This window comes from Argopecten irradians, chromosome 10 (assembly GCF_041381155.1).
Source record: "Argopecten irradians isolate NY chromosome 10, Ai_NY, whole genome shotgun sequence".
Lineage (NCBI taxonomy): Eukaryota > Metazoa > Mollusca > Bivalvia > Pectinida > Pectinidae > Argopecten > Argopecten irradians.
This window is the reverse complement of record NC_091143.1, coordinates 6950140-6973406: the sequence shown is the minus strand read 5'-3', so window position 1 is coordinate 6973406 and position 23267 is coordinate 6950140. Positions and strand designations below refer to the sequence as shown.

At 36.8% G+C, this 23267-nt stretch overlaps 2 protein-coding genes and 1 long non-coding RNA gene across 12 annotated transcripts in view; 1 reads left to right on the top strand and 2 right to left on the bottom strand.

Annotated features, from left to right (window-relative positions):
- Positions 1 to 1275: 1275 nt before the first annotated feature.
- On the top strand, positions 1276 to 5375 carry LOC138333006 (uncharacterized). Its single transcript, XM_069281104.1, is given in 2 exon segments — positions 1276 to 4506; positions 4509 to 5375. Coding segments are annotated over 2 exon segments (3375 nt in total). The 5' UTR covers positions 1276 to 1289; the 3' UTR covers positions 4667 to 5375.
- On the bottom strand, positions 5376 to 12562 carry LOC138333007 (uncharacterized). Its single transcript, XR_011209924.1, has 2 exons — positions 10012 to 12562; positions 5376 to 6504 (listed from the first exon to the last, which is right to left on the bottom strand). It is a non-coding gene; the product is annotated as an uncharacterized lncRNA (long non-coding RNA).
- Positions 12563 to 13249: 687 nt separating this feature from the next.
- Positions 13250 to 23267, bottom strand: part of LOC138333004 (ankycorbin-like) — a 64732-nt gene continuing 54714 nt past the window's right edge. For all 10 annotated transcript variants that reach the window (XM_069281094.1, XM_069281093.1, XM_069281096.1 and 7 more), the window contains 9 exons: positions 20977 to 21096; positions 20692 to 20727; positions 20442 to 20531; positions 19535 to 19595; positions 19300 to 19412; positions 17683 to 17847; positions 16395 to 17492; positions 15233 to 15298; positions 13250 to 14878 (listed from right to left, as the gene is read on the bottom strand). In XM_069281094.1, the coding sequence (XP_069137195.1) occupies positions 14804 to 14878; positions 15233 to 15298; positions 16395 to 17492; positions 17683 to 17847; positions 19300 to 19412; positions 19535 to 19595; positions 20442 to 20531; positions 20692 to 20727; positions 20977 to 21096 (1824 nt within the window). In that variant the 3' untranslated portion in view covers positions 13250 to 14803. The remainder of the gene's footprint in view (positions 14879 to 15232; positions 15299 to 16394; positions 17493 to 17682; positions 17848 to 19299; positions 19413 to 19534; positions 19596 to 20441; positions 20532 to 20691; positions 20728 to 20976; positions 21097 to 23267) is intronic.

Here is a 23267-nt window from a genome sequence, read left to right as displayed (position 1 = left end):
CTTCATAAGCAGTAAGTAAGGGTGGCCGAGCGATGAAACTATTCTGATACATAAGTTATGTAGTTCTTTACCTGGTTGACGTTTGACATGTGCATGTTAGCCGGTGTTTGCTACATACACTCCGACTTTCATTTACCTTCAAAATCTAGATCTTTTATAATTACATCCTTATTGACACCACAGGGACCTGACACGGATTTCTAACCGACAGTATTTATACAGGTATATCATAGTCCTGTGATTGACACTATCTTGTTCTAGGTTCGTCGGGAGTCCATTGACAATCGCCAGCTTCCTGATTTGATTTTAATGGTAGGTTGTCGTTAATTCCTGCTCTGAAATCGTGCGTTTGTGCGGTATGATTTACCATTCTATTGTATTACCCCTACATCTAGAGGTAGAGCTCTATGCTTGCCTTATTTTTTTCATTTTCAGGCACATTCTATCATTCTTAACTCTTTGTTTTATAATATAATGTACATTATATGCATAGTTTTTTGCTTCTAAATCATCAACCTTTGAGCACGAGGTTATGTACTTCTTTGCTTATACTCCATTTGATACAACTGAACATACTTCTTGCTACCCCTTTTCGTGTGTGTCGTACAATAATAGATCTTCAAAGCTAATGTTTTTGTTTCTTCATATACAACACTAAATACATTGTATTCTACCCTGTACATGCACATATGGTGATTCGGCCTGCGTTAGAACGTATACTTGTCCAAAAGTTACCGGCGATCATGAATCACGTATCAAGGGTACTTTTCTTGTAGAAATAAGAATAAAAAAATAAGATTGAAAAAAGTGAATTGTTTACCACTATCGAGTGCTAAAGTTTGTTTCTTTTTTAAATATGTAAATATTTCATTTCCTATTTACTTCAAAAATATGAACCGCACCTGTAGTAATGATGCTTTCTGGCAAATTATTCCATACATCTATGACGCTGTGGCTGACGAAAGTTCAAATTGTTACTCACATGTATACACTTTTTCTAAAAGGCTCCATTTTCCGACTAGAATAAACCATTTAGAAACAAATAATAATAATAACTCATCTTGTCCTGTGATGTTGTAAAGTTAAAAGATTTAGTCTTTGGTAACGTTCCTCATATAATAGTTCAGCTATGGGCTAAAATTCAAAGTACGATACAAATTTATGGTTCCTTGACAATAATAATTCTACATTCCCACCCTTAATATAAGTTATATAAAGTTTGATAGGATTTTGAGAATCAATTATAGACTGATTACTATATTGTAAGGTATTTTGTAGGTCCGCTGACAATGAAGGTCCCGCCTGGAGCCCGTAAAATCAAACCTTCCTCTGTGGTACTGACAAAACTTGCACCTAGTGACCTTCCTGATGGCATCACGTGTAATATTCATGATTCTCCTGGTGTGGCTTGTCCTCTCAGCATCACGATGAATTCTACGACCTCAGAGAAACAGCTTCCAGGCGGGGCAGATTCCGGACACGGTTTATCAGGTATAACCAATAGCTATACTGACGACCGTCCTACCGAAACATCATCTATCGAACCTTTACGTAAACGAAGCAAAGAAAGGAATGCGATGTCTCCTACATCTTATTTCAAACAGGAAACCCTAGGGACATCTGCATCAGAGAACGTGTACGAAGCATCACCAAGGAAGCGTAGAAAACTCCACTTCCCTTCCTCTCCAAGGCCTGGCGATGTAAATTTACATGTCCTTTCTGATTCAGAAATTACAGACGGCAACATGACAAGAAACGCAAAAGAACAACCATCTACATCTTCTAGAAATCAACAGCGCATAACAATGACAATTCCAACTGTTATCGGAGTAAGTTTTGGCAGCTCTGACAACAACATTAGTAACATCCATGCACAAACTGTAAATACCAGCACATCACTGGAGTCTAGCAGTGGAGGGATTAACGTGTCCACAAAGGTAAATGTTTCGAACAATCTGTTCGCTAAAAGCGAAGGCATAGCAATGAAGAATTCGAGAGGGAATTTCGGTGACGAAACAAGGCTATCTTGTAAACCCAAAGAGCTTACCACTAAATCACATGATGACACAATAACACCATTTACCCCCGGTGCTAAAGCGACCGAATCTTTCATCCTGCCGAAAAATATGAAGAAATCCAACAACACAATCGAGAATATAACAGCCAAACTAATGCGAGAAAAACAAGAAGCAGGGAATTGCTCTGTGTCTGCTGGTGTAAGCTTACCGAAAACAAATCGTCAGGCGTTGATAACATCGGCGTATACGGCTGTCAAGCCGACAAACAAACAACTGTCCGTTGATCAAAGAGGACATCGCTCCAGAAAAAGACCTGTTCAAAAACAATACGTACGCAGTAATTCTGCGATAGTTGTTCCATTAAAAGAAGAATCGCTCAACAGGGAGCGATGCTCTTCGGTACCTTCTCCTGGTGCAAGTAAATTAAAGGAGACACGAAAGTTGCTGAAATCAGCAATATCAGCGAGTGCCGTCAACACCAAAGTCGAATACACAGCATTGGAAGATTGGATGCATGGGATGCCAAAAAACGTGCCAAATATTCTGGTAAAATCCAAAAGTGTATCAAAGTCAAAAGATATTTCTAAAATAGCCCAGTCTTCAACCTGCAGTAAATCGGCCATATTGGAGGAAATTTGTGATGACACAGCTTCGACAGAACTAGGTCGACTGGAGAAGGTAAAGATATCTGGAAATCCTGAGAATTTTACAAAGATTAAACCAAAGCGAAATCGGAAAAAGCAAAGTGAAACGCCATCAGACAATAAAAATTTACCCGGTCCATCGGGATATCGAAAGATCAGCGGAGCGATCCTAGGAGAAGGAATCCTACCGAAAACCTCTCCAGACAAAACTATTCCTATTAGCGATGCAGGGAAAAACACACTAAACAAAGTATTTAAGTCAAGAAGTGTACATATGAAGATTCCGAATTCATTTTCCCATGTTACCGACTTTCACCTTCCTAATGTCGAAGGATCTCCAATGACCATTAATAAACCATCTTACCAAAAAGGGAGGAATGTTTCAGGCGTTTACAAGAATGACACAGGGTCCAGCAGCCCTGTATCTGTTAACCGTTCATCAAAAAGCACAATAACGGCTGCGGAGAAAGAGGATGTAGTAAATACAACAACTCTGCCAAGTAAAAGTGTTCCTGGAGCAAAGTCATCGGTCCAGATGGGAAGTTTCGCCATAAGTAAATCGCAGGAAATAATTCCCATCAAATCAGCAGAATCATTCCTTACTCCAATCACAAAGCAGCAGAAGCCCATCACGCCAATACGTCCAGGGCACGCTATATCATACGCCGACTACTGTGCCCAAATGGACGATGCTGAAGCCGCAAAGGATGCAGCGAGCAAGCAAAGACGGAAATCAGATTCTGGTGTGAATACAGTGTCAGAGTTTAGAAAATCTGACGCAAAACCACAGGAAATGACCATCAATTCACTGAAAAATGATGAGAATTTATTGCTGAAAAAGCTAAACCAGTTAAATTTTAGTACAAAATGTTCGGATGATAGTACCAGTGCACACTCTGCCGATACTACTTCACAGTCCAGCGACACTGTGGATGTACTTATTAGTCCTACCGTAAAACAAGAGAAGGGTAACACGACGATTAAATACGAGTTAGACGATGACGACGATAAGGATAGTGTTCATCTCTCTGATCACAGGTACACGAAGACTCCAGACGCGTCACCCGCTAAGCCGCTTACTACGGGACTATTACAGAAAACCTCTACAGAGGCCGGCACTGTGGTCATTGGCAGTCGCAACCAGCCCCCACAGGATAACCGCAAACACCCTGTATACGCAGTCAAATATGGCGACAAGCTTTTCCTCATACATGGCAAAGACAACAAGAAAGGCGAATCTACTAAAATGGACACAAACACCCAAAAGCAAAGCGCTTCGAATTTCAAGGCCATTTCTCCAAAGATTCCAATCAAAACAGAGCCAGTATTGTCTAAGAAAAACAGCCATAAAGTGAACACAGGAAAAGTAGTTTCAAAGCGCAAATTGGATTTCATAAAGAAGCTTGTGTTGAATCAGAAAAGTGTCAAAAGGCAAAAGAAACAGGGAAAACAGACAACAGTATATTCTTGCAGGTCGAACAGGACGTCTGTTTACAGGAATAGCAAGGTGGTTTACATCAAGAAACAGAACGACACAATACAGACCACTACGTCCAGGGTAAACATCACCCTTACCAAAGGTACAGATGCCAAGCTGAAGCGATGGAGCAGGTACGCCGACTTCACGGTACAACTTACATATGACACCGACAACAGATTGATACACATCACAGTCGACGAGCTCCAGTCTGGATTCTACAAGGTGACGCCAGTAAGTGAAATGTCCGATACAAGAACGATAACTGCGATTCTGACCTGCCTACCGCCTCATCCAGATATTATTACTGCCGGAGACACATTCATTGCTGTTGGACCATTGCGAAATGTCATGGACACCGGTAATGGTGGGAAACACACTGCGGTATGGCCATCATACCAGCTAGGGAAACATCTCAACTCAATCCTCCCATTCCAAGCCATGTGTCATGGAGATCTACATTCCAGCGATACCAGTTACCGTCCAAAACAAGACGCCAGCGAGTGGTATCAAGCTGCAGCTTTTGACACTTTCACAAGAAAATACTGTCGCCAGAAAAGAGTAGTTCAGCGGGGCAAGTGGAATCGCGGCCCTTACGAAAAAGCTTTTTATTAGAAAGGGATTTCGGGACGACTAAATCTTCAGGACCGAAGACACTGACTCGAGACACCTGATACTTTAGGACAAAGCTTTCAGTCGTCACAGAGACGATGCATAACACTCATTCGTGTTGAGGGTTATTTAAACAGACAAAGCAAACATGGTGACAACTTCTTACCCTACAGAGAGTATTAAGGGAATATCAGGTTTAATGCATATTAATTGAAAGCCGCCGTAGAGATGACTGCCAGATCGTTCAACGATATGGACAAGATGCCTCTATCTGGAGTATGGCTATAGTCGGTGATTACCTGCACCCTACTTTCCTAGAACCAGGGCCTTGTTGAACATATATACAGGTGTCCACAATATGTAGATAGGAAACTGTTCATATTTTGATATCAATAACACACATAGAGGTTTACTCTTTCTTTTGATTAATTTTCAATTGTAAATAACGAAACACTTCATGAAAAAGAGGCAATTTAAATCATATGAAAGCTGCTAATTGAACTTCATCAAAACTAACAGCAATCATTAGCATTACGTAGTCCATGAATTGTGTATCATATGAAATTTATCATATATTGTTGATGGAAGAAAAACAGAAAGCAAGAAAAGAAAGCAAGAAAACTATTAAGATTTTGGCTGTTATTTATTATTGTATTCATTCATAACATCAATGCCGTATATGTTCTCATGGTTACAAAGAGACAATAAGCATCATGAACAAGATATGTATTGTTTGATATGTGTATCCTAACTTATACAAAACTACAACAATATTGCGAGTGTAAGTAATGAACCCTTCCCCCGATATAGCACTCTATCCACTGACTTTCAGTTTACATTCACTCTAAATGAGCATACATCCTTCAATAAGTCACACACATAACCATGCGACCGATTTTCAAACACCAGTGCATTGTATACTGCAAACCAACTAAATTTCATGAAGTACTGCAGTGTGTTTTTCTGAATGCTATTAGGAAACTTTCATCATCAAAGACTGATGAAAGAAAATACCAAATTAAATTGCCATGAATATTAGTTTGTTTAGGGTAAAGGTGTGATCGTACACCTGTAAAACTGATCATGTGTGATCACACACCTGAAAAACTGATCATGTGTGATCACACACCTAAAAAACTGGTCATGTGATCACACACATGTAACACTGGTCATGTGTGATCACACACCTGTAAAACATGGTTATGTGTGATCACACACCTATAAAACTGGTCGTGTGTGATCATACACCTATAAAACTGGTCTTGTGATCACACACCTATAAAACTGGTCGTGTGTGATCACACACCTATAAAACTGGTCGTGTGTGATCATACACCTATAAAACTGGTCTTGTGATCACACACCTGTAAAACTGGTCATGTGTGATCACACACCTATAAAAACTGGTCATGTGATCACACACCTATAAAACTGGTCATGTGTGATCACACACCTGTAACACTGGTCATGTGTGATCACACACCTGTAAAACTGGTCATGTGTGATCATACACCTGTAAAACTGGTCATGTGTGATCACACAACTATATAACTGGTCATGTGTGATCACACACCTATAAAACTTGTCATGTGTGATCACACACCTGTAAAACTGGTCATGTGTGATCACACACCTGTAAAACTGGTCATGTGTGATCACACACCTGTAAAACTGGTCATGTGTGATCACACACCTGTAAAACTGGTCATGTGTGATCACACACCTGTAAAACTGGTCATGTGTGATCACACACCTGTAAAACTGGTCATGTGTAATATCACACACCTGTTACACTGGTTATGTAGGATCACACACCTATAAAACTGGTCATTTGTGATCACACACCTGTAACAAGAGGCCCATGGGCCTTAACGGTCATCTGACTATTAGTACAATACAACATAATCGTTTAAAGATTTTAGCCTATTTGACCACTGTGACCTTGATTGAAGGTCAAGGTAATTCATTTGAACAAACTTGGTAGTCCTTCATCCCAGCATGCTACATGCCCAATATCAGTTCCCTGGGCCTTCTGGTTCTTAAGAAGAATTCATTTAAAGATTTTAGCCTATTTGACCCCTGTGACCTTGAATGAAGATCAAGGTCTTTCATTTGGACAAACTTGGTAGCCCTTCATCCCAGCATGCCACAGGCCTAATATCAGGTCTCTAGGCCTCATAATTATTCACAAGAATTTGTTTAAATGATTTTAGCCTATTTGACCCCTGTGACCTTGAATGAAGGTCAAGGTCATTTATTTGAACTAACTTGGTAGCCCTTCATCCCAGCATCCTACAGGCCAAATATCAGTACCCTGGGCCTTCTGGTTCTTGAGAAGAAGTCGTTTAAAGATTTTAGCCTTTTTGACCCCCGTGACATTGAATGAAGGTTAAGGTCATTCATTTGAACAAACTTGGTAGCCCTTCATCCCAGCATGTCACAGTCCCAATATCAGTACCCTGGGCCTTCTGGTTCTTGAGAAGAAGTCGTTTAAAGATTTTAGCCTATTTGACCCTCGTGACCTTGAATGAAGGTCAAGGTCATTTATTTGAACAAACTTGGTAGCCCTTCATCCCAGCATCCTACAGGGAAATTATATGTACCCTGGGCCTTCTGGTTCTTGAGAAGAAGTTGTTTAAAGATTTTAGCCTTTTTGACCCTCGTGACCTTGAATGAAGGTCAAGGTCATTTATTTGAACAAACTTGGTAGCCCTTCATCCCAGCATGCCACAGGCCTAATATCAGGTCTCTAGGCCTCTTAGTTATTCACAAGCAGTTGTTTAAAGGATTTTAGCCTATTTGACCCCTGTGACCTTGAATGAAGGTCAAGGTCATTTATTCGAACAAACTTGGTAGCCCTTCATCCAAGCATGTCACAGTCCCAATATCAGTACCCTGGGCCTTCTGGTTCTTGAGAAGAAGTCGTTTAAAGATTTTAGCCTATTTGACCCTCGTGACCTTGAATGAAAGTCAAGGTCATTTATTTGAACAAACTTGGTAGCCCTTCATCCCAGCATCCTACAGGGCAAATATCAGTACCCTGGGCCTTCTGGTTCTTGAGAAGAAGTTGTTTAAAGATTTTAGCCTTTTTGACCCTCGTGACCTTGAATGAAGGTCAAGGTCATTTATTTGAACAAACTTGGTAGCCCTTCATCCCAGCATCCTACAGGGCAAATATGAGTACCCTGGGCCTTCTGGTTCTTGAGAAGAAGTTGTTTAAAGATTTTAGCCTATTTGACCCTCGTGACCTTGAATGAAGGTCAAGGTCAGTTATTTGAACAAACTTGGTAGCCCTTCATCCCAGCATGCCACAGGCCTAATATCAGGTCTCTAGGCATCTTAGTTATTCACAAGAAGTTATTTAAATGATTTTAGCCTATTTGACCAGTGTGACCTTGAATGAAGGTCAAGGTCATTTATTTGAACAAACTTGGTAGCCCTTCATCCCAGCATCCTACAGGGCAAATATCAGTACCCTGGGCCTTCTGGTTCTTGAGAAGAAGTTGTTTAAAGATTTTAGCCTTTTTGACCCCTGTGACCTTGATTGAAGGTCAAGGTCATTCATTTGAACAAACTTGGTAGCCCTTCATCCAAGCATGTCACGTCCCAATATCAGTACCCTGGGCCTTCTGGTTCTTGAGAAGAAGTCGTTTAAAGATTTTAGCCTATTTGACCCTCGTGACCTTGAATGAAAGTCAAGGTCATTTATTTGAACAAACTTGGTAGCCCTTCATCCCAGCATCCTACAGGGCAAATATCAGTACCCTGGGCCTTCTGGTTCTTGAGAAGAAGTTGTTTAAAGATTTTAGCCTTTTTGACCCTCGTGACCTTGAATGAAGGTCAAGGTCATTTATTTGAACAAACTTGGTAGCCCTTCATCCCAGCATCCTACAGGGCAAATATGAGTACCCTGGGCCTTCTGGTTCTTGAGAAGAAGTTGTTTAAAGATTTTAGCCTATTTGACCCTCGTGACCTTGAATGAAGGTCAAGGTCAGTTATTTGAACAAACTTGGTAGCCCTTCATCCCAGCATGCCACAGGCCTAATATCAGGTCTCTAGGCATCTTAGTTATTCACAAGAAGTTATTTAAATGATTTTAGCCTATTTGACCAGTGTGACCTTGAATGAAGGTCAAGGTCATTTATTTGAACAAACTTGGTAGCCCTTCATCCCAGCATCCTACAGGGCAAATATCAGTACCCTGGGCCTTCTGGTTCTTGAGAAGAAGTTGTTTAAAGATTTTAGCCTTTTTGACCCCTGTGACCTTGATTGAAGGTCAAGGTCATTCATTTGAACAAACTTGGTAGCCCTTCATCCAAGCATGTCACAGGCCCAATATCAGTACCCTGGGCCTTCTGGTTCTTGAGAAGAAGTTGTTTTAAGATTTTAGCCTATTTGACCCTCGAGACCTTGAATGAAGGTCAAGGTCATTTATTTGAACAAACTTAGTAGCCCTTCATCCCAGCATGCCACAGGCCTAATATCAGGTCTCTAGGCCTCTTAGTTATTCACAAGAAGTTATTTAAAGGATTTTAGCCTATTTGACCCCTGTGACCTTGAATGAAGGTCAAGGTCATTTATTTGAACAAACTTGGTAGCCCTTCATCCCAGCATCCTACAGGGCAAATATCAGTACCCTGGGCCCTTCTGGTTCTTGAGAAGAAGTTGTTTAAAGATTTTAGCCTATTTGACCCTCGTGACCTTGAATGAAGGTCAAGGTCATTTATTTGAACAAACTTGGTAGCCCTTCATCCCAGCATGCCACAGGCCTAATATCAGGTCTCTAGGCCTCTTAGTTATTCACAAGAAGTTGTTTAAAGGATTTTAGCCTATTTGACCCTCGTGACCTTGAATGAAGGTCAAGGTCATTTATTCGAACAAACTTGGTAGCCCTTCATCCCAGCATCCTACAGGGCAAATATCAGTACCCCTGGGCCTTCTGGTTCTTGAGAAGAAGTTGTTTAAAAATTTTAGCCTTTTTGACCCCTGTGACCTTGAATGAAGGTCAAGGTCATTCATTTGAACAAACTTGGTAGCCCTCCATCCCAGCTACCTACACGCCAAATATGAGTACCCTGGGCCTTCTGGTTCTTGAGAAGAAGTCGTTTGAATAAAAAGTTTACGCACGGCGCACGGCGCACGGCGGACGGCGGACGGCGGACGGCGCACGGCGCACGACGACGGACGGTGCATGATGACAATAGGTCATCCTGACCCTTCGGGTCAGATGACCTAAAAACGGTCATGTGTGATCATACACCTCTAAAACTGGTCATGTGATCACACACCTGTGAAACTGGTCATGTGTGATCACACACCTCTAAAACTGGTCATGTGATCACACACCTGTGAAACTGGTCATGTGTTATCACACACCTGTCAAACTGGTCATGTGATCACACACATGTAACACTGGTCATGTGTGATCACACACCTGTAAAACATGGTTATGTGTGATCATACACCTGTAAAACTGGTCATATGTGATCATACACCTGTAAAACTGGTCATTTGATCACACACCTGTGAAACTGGTCATGTAGGATCACACACCTGTAAAACTGGTCATGTGTGATCACACACTTGTAAAACTTACATCATACACCAGTTAAACAAGATACCTGTTCTAGCATCCCCACAAAATATTTCAAATCATTCTACTGTAGGCGTAGATACACAATAACACACATACAAATCATTCTACTGCAGGCGTGATCTTGTTTAAGATACACAATAACACACATACAAATCATTCTACTGCAGGCGTGATCTTATTTAAGATACACAATAACACACATACAAATCATTCTACTGCAGGCGTGATCTTATTTAAGATACACAATAACACACATACAAATCATTCTACTGCAGGCGTGATCTTATTTAAGATACACAATAACACACATACAAATCATTCTACTGCAGGCGTGATCTTATTTAAGATACACAATAACACACATACAAATCATTCTACTGCAGGCGTGATCTTATTTAAGATACACAATAACACACATACAAATCATTCTACTGCAGGCGTGATCTTATTTCAGATACACAATAACACACATACACACAATTGCAAGTTTCACTAGGGATATATTAACTTATAAAACTGAAAACATTTCAAAAATTTTAAATAAATTCCTATATTGCATCATGATACTTGTCTCAAACTTGTACACATTTATACCAAAACCATGCACATACAATGAAAATGATTGCAACAGCTTATGTAAAAGCTGGTGATGAGAAATATTACAACATGTTATACACCAATTGAATTGGAATGCTTTGTTCTATAAACGTAGACACAACCTAATAGAGATAGTAAATATTTGTATATACTTCACTTCATCAACACTCCTGTTATGGCAAAACATGTATTCCATTGAACTTTTTCATAATGCCTTTAGGAACTTATAATATTATGTAATTCTAATGTGATATTGGTCACAACTATTGAATAATGACCTTATTAGGTGTGATCTATATGAAAAACCAAATCTGAACATATTGCTATACATATTTTATCTTTATCAAGACAATGAGTTTTGAGTATTACATGTTTACCAAGTTCTTTTAGGCATTCCAGTGAGGGGAGACAACTCTTACATGACAATTTGATCTTATTAAGACTTTTAGTTTAGGCCATTTGAGTTAAAGATGCTCCACGGCTGACAATTGGTATTTTTTCACTACCAAAAACAGGAGCAGACAATTAAGTATTTTTCTTCATTTACAAAAGTTACTTACTTTACACCATTACCACCAATGACAAGTTTGACTTTCTAATTTTACTTTTGCATGTACCAAAAGTAAAACGAATTATTTCAGATGCATTATTATGTTAATTAGACATATATGAATACGATTATACTTCAGTTATTGTTCAAATAATTGGCACCGTTTATGCTCTGTCATTGGTGGAGCATCTTTAAGTGTGTGGAACAGGTGGGATATCAAATATTACAAGAGTACCATATAACATACTATAATTAGTATAAATATCCAGCATGACTCAGATATCAAGAAACTTTTGTCAACCACAGTTACAGTAAAACCATCAGTTGTGGAATTAAAAATGGCTGTTAAAGAATTGTTAGCCATGAACTTGTGAAATTAATTCACTGCACATATATGTTGGTGTACGGTAATACAAGTAGAATACCAATGATATCAAAAAAATGTATACCTTATAAAAAGTCTTTTGGGCTAAAATTAATTTTGGCTTAAATAAAAACAATTTTGTTCTGGAAAGAAACACATTTGATTTTAAATAAAATGTGGAAGACAATTATGTTCAAATTGTAAAATTGACATTCAAACCTGATAATCAGGCTATAGATTTCAAGGGTTATTTTTCAAAATCTATATATACCAAATATTGTAATTAAAGAGTATACCGACAAAAGGTGGCAGATGATTTCTCATGATTTATATACATAAGTGACATGGTGAGACTAGAACCACAAACAGGGCTGGCCGGCACCATCAAACTTTCTCAGACAGATTTTTTTCTTAAGTCTCTGTAAAATCACATACTTAAGTAAAATTCTGTCTTAGAAAGTTTAGTGGTGCCGGGCCCAGAAATCACGAAAAACAAGCATCAACAGTTACAAATTAAGTATCAAAAATACAGAGATGGGAGCTATTTGGAGCCCATCTGGAAGCACTACGTCGCAGCAGTATATACCTATATATCCTGAAATCAAACTTCAACTGCTATATGGATTTGTCATAATTTGATAGGGTCTTCTTAATTAAGATTTGTGTATACATATATAGATTTGGAACTTCATCTAATTCCAATTTCAAAGCTGCATAATTAAGAAAATTTTAACCAAACTTCCTCATTACATAAGTAAATAATAAATATTAACCACTAACTTCCTCATTACATAAGTAAATAAAAACTAGTTAACCACTAACTTCCTCATTACATAAGTAAATAAGAAACTAGTTAACCACTAACTTCCTCATTACATAAGTAAATAAGAAACTAGTTAACCACTAACTTCCTCATTACATAAGTAAATAAGAAACTAGTTAACCACTAACTTCCTCATTACATAAGTAAATAAGAAACTAGTTAACCACTAACTTCCTCATACATAAGTAAATAAGAAACTAGTTAACCACTAACTTCCTCATTACATAAGTAAAAAAGAAACTAGTTAACCACTAACTTCCTCATTACATAAGTAAATAAGAAACTAGTTAACCACTAACTTCCTCATTACATAAGTAAAAAAACTAGTTAACCACTACTTCCTAGTAAATAAGAAACTATTAACACTAACTTCCTCATTACATAGTAAATAAGAAACTAGTTAACCACTAACTTCCTCATTACATAAGTAAAGAAGAAACTAGTTTACCACTAACTTTCTCATTACCACTCCAACATTGATTAAAATCAAAGTTATGCCTGGTGTTGTAGCAAAGTCAACTGTAATGAAGCAAGGTTCACATTGATCTAGGTATACATATGTAAATACAATGGATACAATTGCTAACATCATTTTATACCATACGGGAACAGATATTAAATCAAACAATACCTAGTAATGATATTTGTTTTCTAACTAAATTGCACAGGAATGTAGCAGTTAACAATTTTTTTTATACATGTACAGGTTGCTTGTCAAGTTTATACAGGGTTCACAAAACAAATGGTTTAATGTTTTAAAAAAAATGGTGATTGTTAACAAACAAACAAAATTTCACACGATCCAACACCCTCAAGTAAAGGTTAATTCTAACAAATAAAATTTGTATAAATATGTTTGTTTCTATGGCAATTTGTTTATAAATTGATAGTGTAGATCACAACCATCTATAAAATCATACTTATTTTTAAATGGAATGTAAGCTATGTATTACCATATAAAAATATTTCTCATTCTATCTTTAAAAATAAGTAAATTAACCATTCATAGTAAAGGGAGACAACACATATGTTAGGATTTTATATGCTACCTTTTGAGAGATGAGCATTCACTAACTTTTTTTATTGAAACTGTAAAACTGAAAACAAAACAGCCAGACTGAAGGAATACACTGTATAGTTTTCTTGTACAATTACACAACAGGAAGACATTTTGAACCAGACAAGAGGATCCTGAAAGGTACAGGTCAATGAGAATCAAGTGTGGAATGTCCCTTTAAAATTCAGCAGTAAATATTGAACATATAACATATACCATCAAACAAACAATTCTATTGGATTGCCAGGTGTTTGTGTACCAAGTACATACATCACTACATATCTATTACACAATCCCAGGGTACATACAAATCTCACATTGCCTGCAGGACTGACAATGCAATTCAGCAGTTACAACAGAAGAGGAATAACTCTTTTTCTTATTCATTACAACTTGGGCAGGAATGTTTAAAATAAAGATCATCTTCATGTATAAAATAAAAGAAAATTCTTCTCCAGATAAAAATAACATTTGTTTGTTGTAACAGCTTAATTCTAGTTTTGAAATGAAAAGGTTTGATCAAAACAAATCAAAACTCAGAGGAATGTTGGAAGAGGAATATCATATGGGTAACAGAGCAATAGGTCAATTTCCAGGAATACTGTCAGCGTTATAGATGATGCTTGTACCATATGTGAAGATTCTTTACATTCCTAGGAGTCCACTTTTCAACAACAGCTAGTGTATGCACTATTATCTAATGTGGGCTGAAATCTGGGACAAATACATCACCTAAGTCCTCACTCAAGGTACATCACAAATAGACACAGGTCAATATTCTCACTCATAACAGACAGATGTCACCATACATAAAGGTCAAGTGATCACTGCTGCTGAGTATCCATAGAAACAAGGATGACCTTCACACAGATCATGTGTTCATGGCTGCTGAGTTGCCATGAAGACAAGAATGAAGGATGATCTTGCACACAGATCACATGATCATGGCTGCTGAGTTTCCATGGAACCAATGGAGACCTTCCATACTAATGATAAGATCATGGCTGCCGAGCATCCCTGGAAATATGGATGACCTTCCATACTGATGATACTGTTTAGTTGTGGTCAGCAGTACTCTTCCACGCTGCGTAGGTCAATAATGTTGTACAATATTTGCTGAACATCAGAGTCCATATGTCCCTGTGTGTGAGAAACAGCCATTATAGAAACTTACCCACCTATAAGATTGCTGACCTAAATCATTAACAAAAGATCATGTATCATTTAGACATTGTAGGATGCTGAACTATAATTACCATGTAGTGTCCTTGATTACATCACACAACAGCCAAAAAAAGTTTTCAAATAACTTCATTAAAGCATTTGAAATTAAAAGGTCATAATTTTTTCATGAATATAAATTTCTTTCTGTTTATTTTATGCAAAATCAAAATCATTCTAGTACATCTGTAGATTTAGACACTTTTCAGTTATTAGTGATAGATAAATCAATAGGCAGAGTTGTGTAGATGATGAACCATTAACATCATTTACCTGCATGGCTGATATAAGGTGTGTTCTGTATGTGTTCACAACATCTCGATGATGTCTGTCAGTTTCCTAAACATAAAATCACATAAAATCTAGTACCACATACAATTCTAACAAATACATGTACTTACAAGAAAACTGACACTCACCAGGGCCCCAGCCCTGCTAAGTCAACCCTTAGCTGCAGTAAATGAAAAGTGACCCAAAACACCCTTGTATATATATATTTATCAATTTTTTACCCTTTCAGAAGCATGGCCATTGCAGCCATTTTGGATTTCCAGACCTCAAAAAACTGTTACCATGGTACCCAGTCTCTCCAAAAACCTGTATGTCAATATTCATGGAAATCTGACATTTTTTATTTTTTCAAATTTTGACCCATTTATTACCACAACAGCCATTTTGGATTTCCAGATCTCTTTAAAACTACAACCATAATATTCAGTGTCCACAAATCCCTTTCAAACCAATTTTCATGGAAATCAGATAATTTTAACCCATTTATAGGTTTTGGTGGCCATCTTGAATTTCTCAGGAAAAATTCAAATCCCTACTGCTCTCTTGATTACATACTGTCAGTTACTGCCATGAGAAGTTTCAAAGCAAATGGCCATTTGGTTTTCAAAGAAATCTCCGAAAACCAATTGGGAATGGACAGACAGTGATTACAAGGGCTCCTTACATCAAATTTCTTGCTGTTTGATGTAAGTAATGTCAAAAGGATCACACGCCAAAATGTTCTCCGATATTATGGTCAAAATGATTTGAAATTAGATCAAGTTGTTGCTTTAGGTGTAGTGTACAGCAGATTTGGTACTAAATAGTATATGTCCTCTGATTGTTGCCGTAATCATGGTAACTGAAACTTACAACCAGTTGATGTAGTTATTATATTGTATTCAATCCAATTAATGCCCAAAGCAATTCAAAAATTGAAAAAAAAACAAAAAACAAACAAACTCTTGAAAGAAAAAGGTGTATGAACTAGGATCTTTTCACCTGTTAACTTTGCATATGGCTTATACTATAGAAAATCTGATGTATGATTTCCATATTTACAATGTGTATTTAATTTGAGAGTGAATTTGCGGTCTCAAAAAAGGGGAAGGAGCTTAAAGGGACAGGGGTGCATATCAGGTAGAATACAATAAGTATAACTTACCGCCAGTTGTTGCTGTAGTCGTAGTATCTGTGCCTGTAAAGACTTGGCTTGCTTGTCCTTATCTGTTCCCCATTCAGACTCTTGCTGTGCCCTTATTGCCGATTCTTTTTTCAATTTTTCATAAGTTCTTGACAATTCAATTCTACTTTTGTCTAATTGTTCCTCTAAAAGAGCATTGTTCTTTGACATTTCTGAGATAGTTAATTCAAGTTGTTCCTTTTCATAATCTAACATATCATACTCCTCCTGTAAGTGTTCCTTCTCCTCCAGGAGGCTGGGATTACGGTTTTCTACATGCACACTAGCGGTCTGTACCTCGAGGAACTCCTGTTCCATTTTCTCCTTATCAGTGAGTAATTCAGAGTAGTCATGCTCCAATTGTGTGTAATCCTGTTGTAGAGCCTCTGACTGTTGTGATAACTGTTCATACTCATCCTGTAGTCCTTCGTACTCCTGTTGGATCTGTTCCTGCTCCAATGACATAGCCTGACATTTCTCCTGTAGGTTCTGTACTTCCTCTAGCACCACATCATGGTTCTCCTGGAGGCGGTTCCGTTCAACAGTTTCCTCCTCGAATCGTGACTTATACCGATCACGTTCCTCCATCAGTTTTGCCATTTCACTGGCTTTACCTGACATATTCACAGCTGAAAGTTTCCGTTCCAAGTCCTCTTTCTCTGACTGAACTTTTTCTAAATTTTCCTGGTTTTTCTCTAGTTCTTGCACTAGTTTTTCTAGGTCCTCATGCATGGCATTACCATCTGATAACAAAAATTCATTCTCTTTCACAATTTCCTCTTTTTCTTGTAAAAGTTTCTCAAATTCCTCAGCTTGTTGGTCCTTCTCCATTAACACTTGATCGTACATATCCTGTAGATTGTCCCCAGCCTGTACCAGTTTCTCGTATGTTTCTCTCAATGTGTCCAGCTCGAGTTTAAGTTTCTTGACCTGTTCACTCTTATCGTCACTTCCATCCTCGGTTTTAGCCGATGTTCGTGGTGAGGAGGCTGTTGTGGAATGGTTGTCCCCAAAGTTTTTCGGAGATGTCTGTATTTCTCTCTCCACGAAATCCTCTTCCTTGTGTCTGTTCCTCTTTATCTGTATATAGAATATAACTGTTAGTGCTGATACCTTATTAAAACTGAACATCTTTACATGATGAGGTATTAGTCAAACCTGTCTATAAGGACCACCCAAAGAACAGAGAGAAAATAGTCTTTATACTCAGATAGTTGAAATCAGTAATCTTGGACAACACCACATAGATGACCACCACTGTATTAAATACCTGGTCAATAAGGATCTTGTTCTCCTCCTCCAGTGTAATCAATTTATTATGGAGTTCCTCCAGCTCCTCTTCCTTCTCCTCCAACTGTGCTCTGACCCCAGGAGGCAGGTCCTGTGCCCCTGGGGCGAGGAAAGAGGATGCTCCAACTGCATCAGGGGGTACAGACTGAAACAGGCCCAGGGGATTATATACATTGTTATAATAACCATTAAATCACAGTAAATAGTAAAGATCGTGTAAATGGTTATACTAAACAATAGGGCAGTTTCGAGATCCCAAAACGATGTGAGTTAAATACAATTTAAAGTTGATTAGTTCCACCTTTCGATGATTGTGATGTCATCTTTTGATGTGAATTTTATGATATTACAATAACCAAAAAGTGGACATAATCCACGGTAAATTGTACTTTACCCACATCGTTTTTTAATCTTGAAATAATGAATTACTTTCCACTACACAGTGATGAATCTACAGAGCCCAAAGTTGTGTAACAATATTTTTGACATTTGTTCATGTGTACCATACATTTGACTATCAACATAGCCATCATGCATGGTGCACAAGAGCGCCATTGAACATATCAATGCATGACAAAAATAGGACAACCAATGCTTCGTTTTGATAATCTTACATTACATTTTTGCAGTAAATAACTATAATGAATTTTTACAATTAAGACAGTTCATCGTTAGAATGATACTATAATGCTATAACATATCACAAACACTTTTTAACTGAGTTAATCTCCTTCTAAAATTGACAAGATAAAAAATATTCTAGAAAATCTACCATGAAATCTATCAAAATGTTCTATAAAAGTAACAGAATTCCACAAGGCAGTCAATCTAAGTAGCACCTTACTATGCGACAGTGCAAGACATTACAATATTCACCAGACACCAACGAGAAAACGACTGGAGTGATATTTTAAAATAAATGATTTCAGAACATATTGTATCTCACAATGAAAGTCTTATTTCTCAAAGATATATGGCGTCAACATATTTGAAGTATTTAAAGTTATCAGAAATCTATAAAATAATGTTTTCTTAAAATGATATACATGTACATGTATCTCTGAATATCTGAAATAATATCTAACAGATCAGAGAAGAAATAATGACAAATCCAAAAGTGACATATCAGACAAAACTAATGCATGCTGGAAGTGGTCACATGACATGATAAAGATGTGGAGAATAGCAGAGCAAATTTTACCTATAATTAGCTACAGCAGGACACTGAAATACATATATATCAGTTTTAATTTTTTTCAAAATCAATGACATTCGAACTCTAACATAGATTTCACAAGTCAGTAAAACAAACTAATTTGTACACACTAATCTCAAAGTTAAATTAATAGCTTAAAAATGACTTCAATAAATTCATTATGAAGTGTATAGCTAGATGAATTTCCTATTTTATTCAATGGACTCACAAAAACACAAAACTTCTGACAGATAGTCATTCCCTTCACCAAGATATTGACCAATTAAATTGACCACTTTGCTCTTGGCTCATGCACACTGAACTCATCCCTTATTAGTTTTCCTTTAAGAATATGTGACTCACCTGTATTTCCAATCATTCAGTTATCTTTAAATGACTCACCTGTGCTCGTTCCTTGAGCTGGTCGTTTTCCTGGCGCAGCGTCAAAATTTGACTTCGTAACAGAGCTACCATTTGTTTGTCATCTGGCTCTTTTTCTCCATTTTTCTTATGGCCTAGACAAGTACAAATGAACAATTAGACAACAAACAAACAAATATATACTGGTGATGTAAAGACTTCCACTAATAAATCGAGATTAAAACTACAGAAATTAAAATTACTTAAATAAACTTACCTGGAGAATCAAAAAGATCATCTTCACTATCATTCCATGTGTCACCTTCATCCTGTGTGTTCTGAAATGGCCAGAAATGGGCATCACAATTCAGTTATGATCGAAATAGTATAAAGTTGACCTTCATATGTTTACATTCTGAGTTTTTTGTCACTATATGAATCAACCAACTGACGAAAACAAATATTTGCCTATGAAAACACTATGAATACAACAATTCTCGTGCATTGATCAGAAGATTTCAAACATTACGCCAGTTTCATATCAATAAAAAATAATCCCCCACAATATTTTAATTTTTTAATCTTTAATGTGTTGTTTCTTGATGTAGAATCAACAGAAGTTTACTGTAATAGGTCAATCAAATCTTATTTTACTATATTTCTTGTTTATCGTTTGTCTCTTCAAAAAAAGGTCGACCGGAAGGTGGACGCTTGAAAACGCGACGTTGTAGAAAGACTGTGTCATCCAGCTGTTCCATTAATTTTGTTTCTCGTCGTATATGGGTGTCATAATTTTAAATATAATATACATGTAATAGCCTTTCAATAATTTTTATTTTCATAAATTTTCATAAGATATGTAGATAGCTACATTCAATCCCCATATAACTAAACGTTATCATTCGACATAAAGTTGACCTTAAACGTTATCATTAGGAAAGTCATACGATATAATAAGAAGATTTTCACACTTGTCCAGTTTTATTTTTATAATTTCTTATAAAATCTAGCTTGTGAGATTTAAGTAGATTAATTTACCAAATATATGTAAAGATATGAATATTTTTAGAATACATATTTCATCAAACATGTGCAGGTATACATGAAAGTCATCCCTGATAGTTTTTTTAAAGTTTAAACAATAGAAACAGTGTGACCTTGAATTAGGAGCTGATCATGTTTACCTCCGTTTTGGTTGACTGTGTCGAGACTTTCTCTTCCAATTCCTGATTTTTTTCCTTTTCCTCTGCTAGTTGAACCTCAAGTCCCTCTACCTGTAATCAAAACAGAGAAGAATCAAATATCGGATTATTTACACATGCTGGTGAAATAAAACTGTGCTTGTGATAAACACGTTCATCCACTCAAAAAATATTGTCATCTTATTAGGCATCATTCACTTTGTTTAATTTAGCATAATATTAATCATCTCACCTTTTTCTCAAGATCTTTGGTTTTATCTTCTGAGGCCTGAAAAATAAAGGAATAAAGGTGATTTCTGTTGAAAGTAATTCAACAAATGATTTTAGATATTTTGTGAAGTCAACACTTTTTTTTTTACCTGAATACTTTGGTTTGGTTTATCATATTTGATATGTCAGGACATGCTACGTTAGATAATGGAGGTGACCCAGAGGTGGAGACCTTGTGGTAATATGTTGGGACATCTGAATATAGTTTGCTGATAACTTTTTGATATACATATAATTTTGTACTTACCGCCTGCTGGACTTCCTGTAGCTGTTTCTGCAGAGACAGTATTTCCCCCTGTAACTTCCTGTTATGGGAGGTAACTCTGTGGAACTCTTCATTGAGTTGTTCATGCTCCTCCTCTAATTCCTAACATTAAATGTAAAGCAAAAACATAAATACACAAAAATTTATACTTTTCTCAAATAAACTTGCAAAATGATCTGTTTCATCATAAAACAATTAATTCTCAGCTTCACTAAAACACATTGGCTACCTGTATTAATTCTGTATAAATAGTGTAAAACCATTGGTTTAATATCAAACTGAAGAATTTCTGTATGTAGAAACTATACATAGGACACAGTCTTACATCATTACTTCAAAAAGCACTTTCAGAAATAATAAAACCTTATAATTATTAAATAAATAAATAATGAAAATTGTCACATTCTAGGATAAAAACAGAAAACAAAATAACAAAAACGCGGAAGCAAAAGAAAGAAAAAGAAACTAATAGAAAAATTGTGACATCAAATCATACATCTTTTAAATCATAATTCTTCATAAGTCTTCAATTGTAATTGAATTCTAAAGGAAATGCTGACATCTCAGTTCTCCAATCCAATAACAGGTGTTCAACAGCAGTGTTAAATTAAAACGGTAAACATAAGTGAATATAGTGTAGAACACATCTACCATGCAGGACATTTATAATGATGAACAGTCCATAGCTGGTCAGGATCATGTTATGTACAGTTATAATGATGAACAGTCTCTATAGCTGGTCAGGATCATGTTATGTACAGTTATAATGATGAACAGTCTATAGCTGGTCAGGATCATGTTATGTACAGTTATAATGATGAACAGTCTATAGCTGGTCAGGATCATGTTATGTACAGTTATAATGATGAACAGTCTATAGCTGGTCAGGATCATGTTATGTACAGTTATAATGATGAACAGTCTATAGCTGGTCAGGATCATGTTATGTACAGTTATAATGATGAACAGTCTATAGCTGGTCAGGATCATGTTATGTACAGTTATAATGATGAACAGTCTATAGCTGGTCAGGATCATGTTATGTACAGTTATAATGATGAACAGTCTATAGCTGGTCAGGATCATGTTATGTACAGTTATAATGATGAACAGTCTATAGCTGGTCAGGATCATGTTATGTACAGTTATAATGTATGAACAGTCTATAGCTGGGTCAGGATCATGTTATGTACAGTTATAATGATGAACAGTCTATAGCTGGTCAGGATCATGTTATGTACAGTTATAATGATGAACAGTCTATAGCTGGTCAGGATCATGTTATGTACAGTTATAATGATGAACAGTCTATAGCTGGTCAGGATCATGTTATGTACAGTTATAATGATGAACAGTCTATAGCTGGTCAGGATCATGTTATGTACAGTTATAATGATGAACAGTCTATAGCTGGTCAGGATCATGTTATGTACAGTTATAATGATGAACAGTCTATAGCTGGTCAGGATCATGTTATGTACAGTTATAATGATGAACAGTCTATAGCTGGTCAGGATCATGTTATGTACAGTTATAATGATGAACAGTCTATAGCTGGTCAGGATCATGTTATGTACAGTTATAATGATGAACAGTCTATAGCTGGTCAGGATCATGTTATGTACAGTTATAATGATGAACAGTCTATAGCTGGTCAGGATCATGTTATGTACAGTTATAATGATGAACAGTCTATAGCTGGTCAGGATCATGTTATGTACAGTTATAATGATGAACAGTCTATAGCTGGTCAGGATCATGTTATGTACAGTTATAATGATGAACAGTCTATAGCTGGTCAGGATCATGTTATGTACAGTTATAATGATGAACAGTCTATAGCTGGTCAGGATCATGTTATGTACAGTTATAATGATGAACAGTCTATAGCTGGTCAGGTCTATGTACAGTCATGTGTTATTATGTACAGTTATAATGATGAACAGTCTATAGCTGGTCAGGATCATGTTATGTACAGTTATAATGATGAACAGTCTCTATAGCTGGTCAGGATCATGTTATGTACAGTTATAATGATGAACAGTCTATAGCTGGTCAGGATCATGTTATGTACAGTTATAATGATGAACAGTCTATAGCTGGTCAGGATCATGTTATGTACAGTTATAATGATGAACAGTCTATAGCTGGTCAGGATCATGTTATGTACAGTTATAATGATGAACAGTCTATAGCTGGTCAGGGTCATGTTATGTACAGTTATAATGATGAACAGTCTATAGCTGGTCAGGATCATGTTATGTACAGTTATA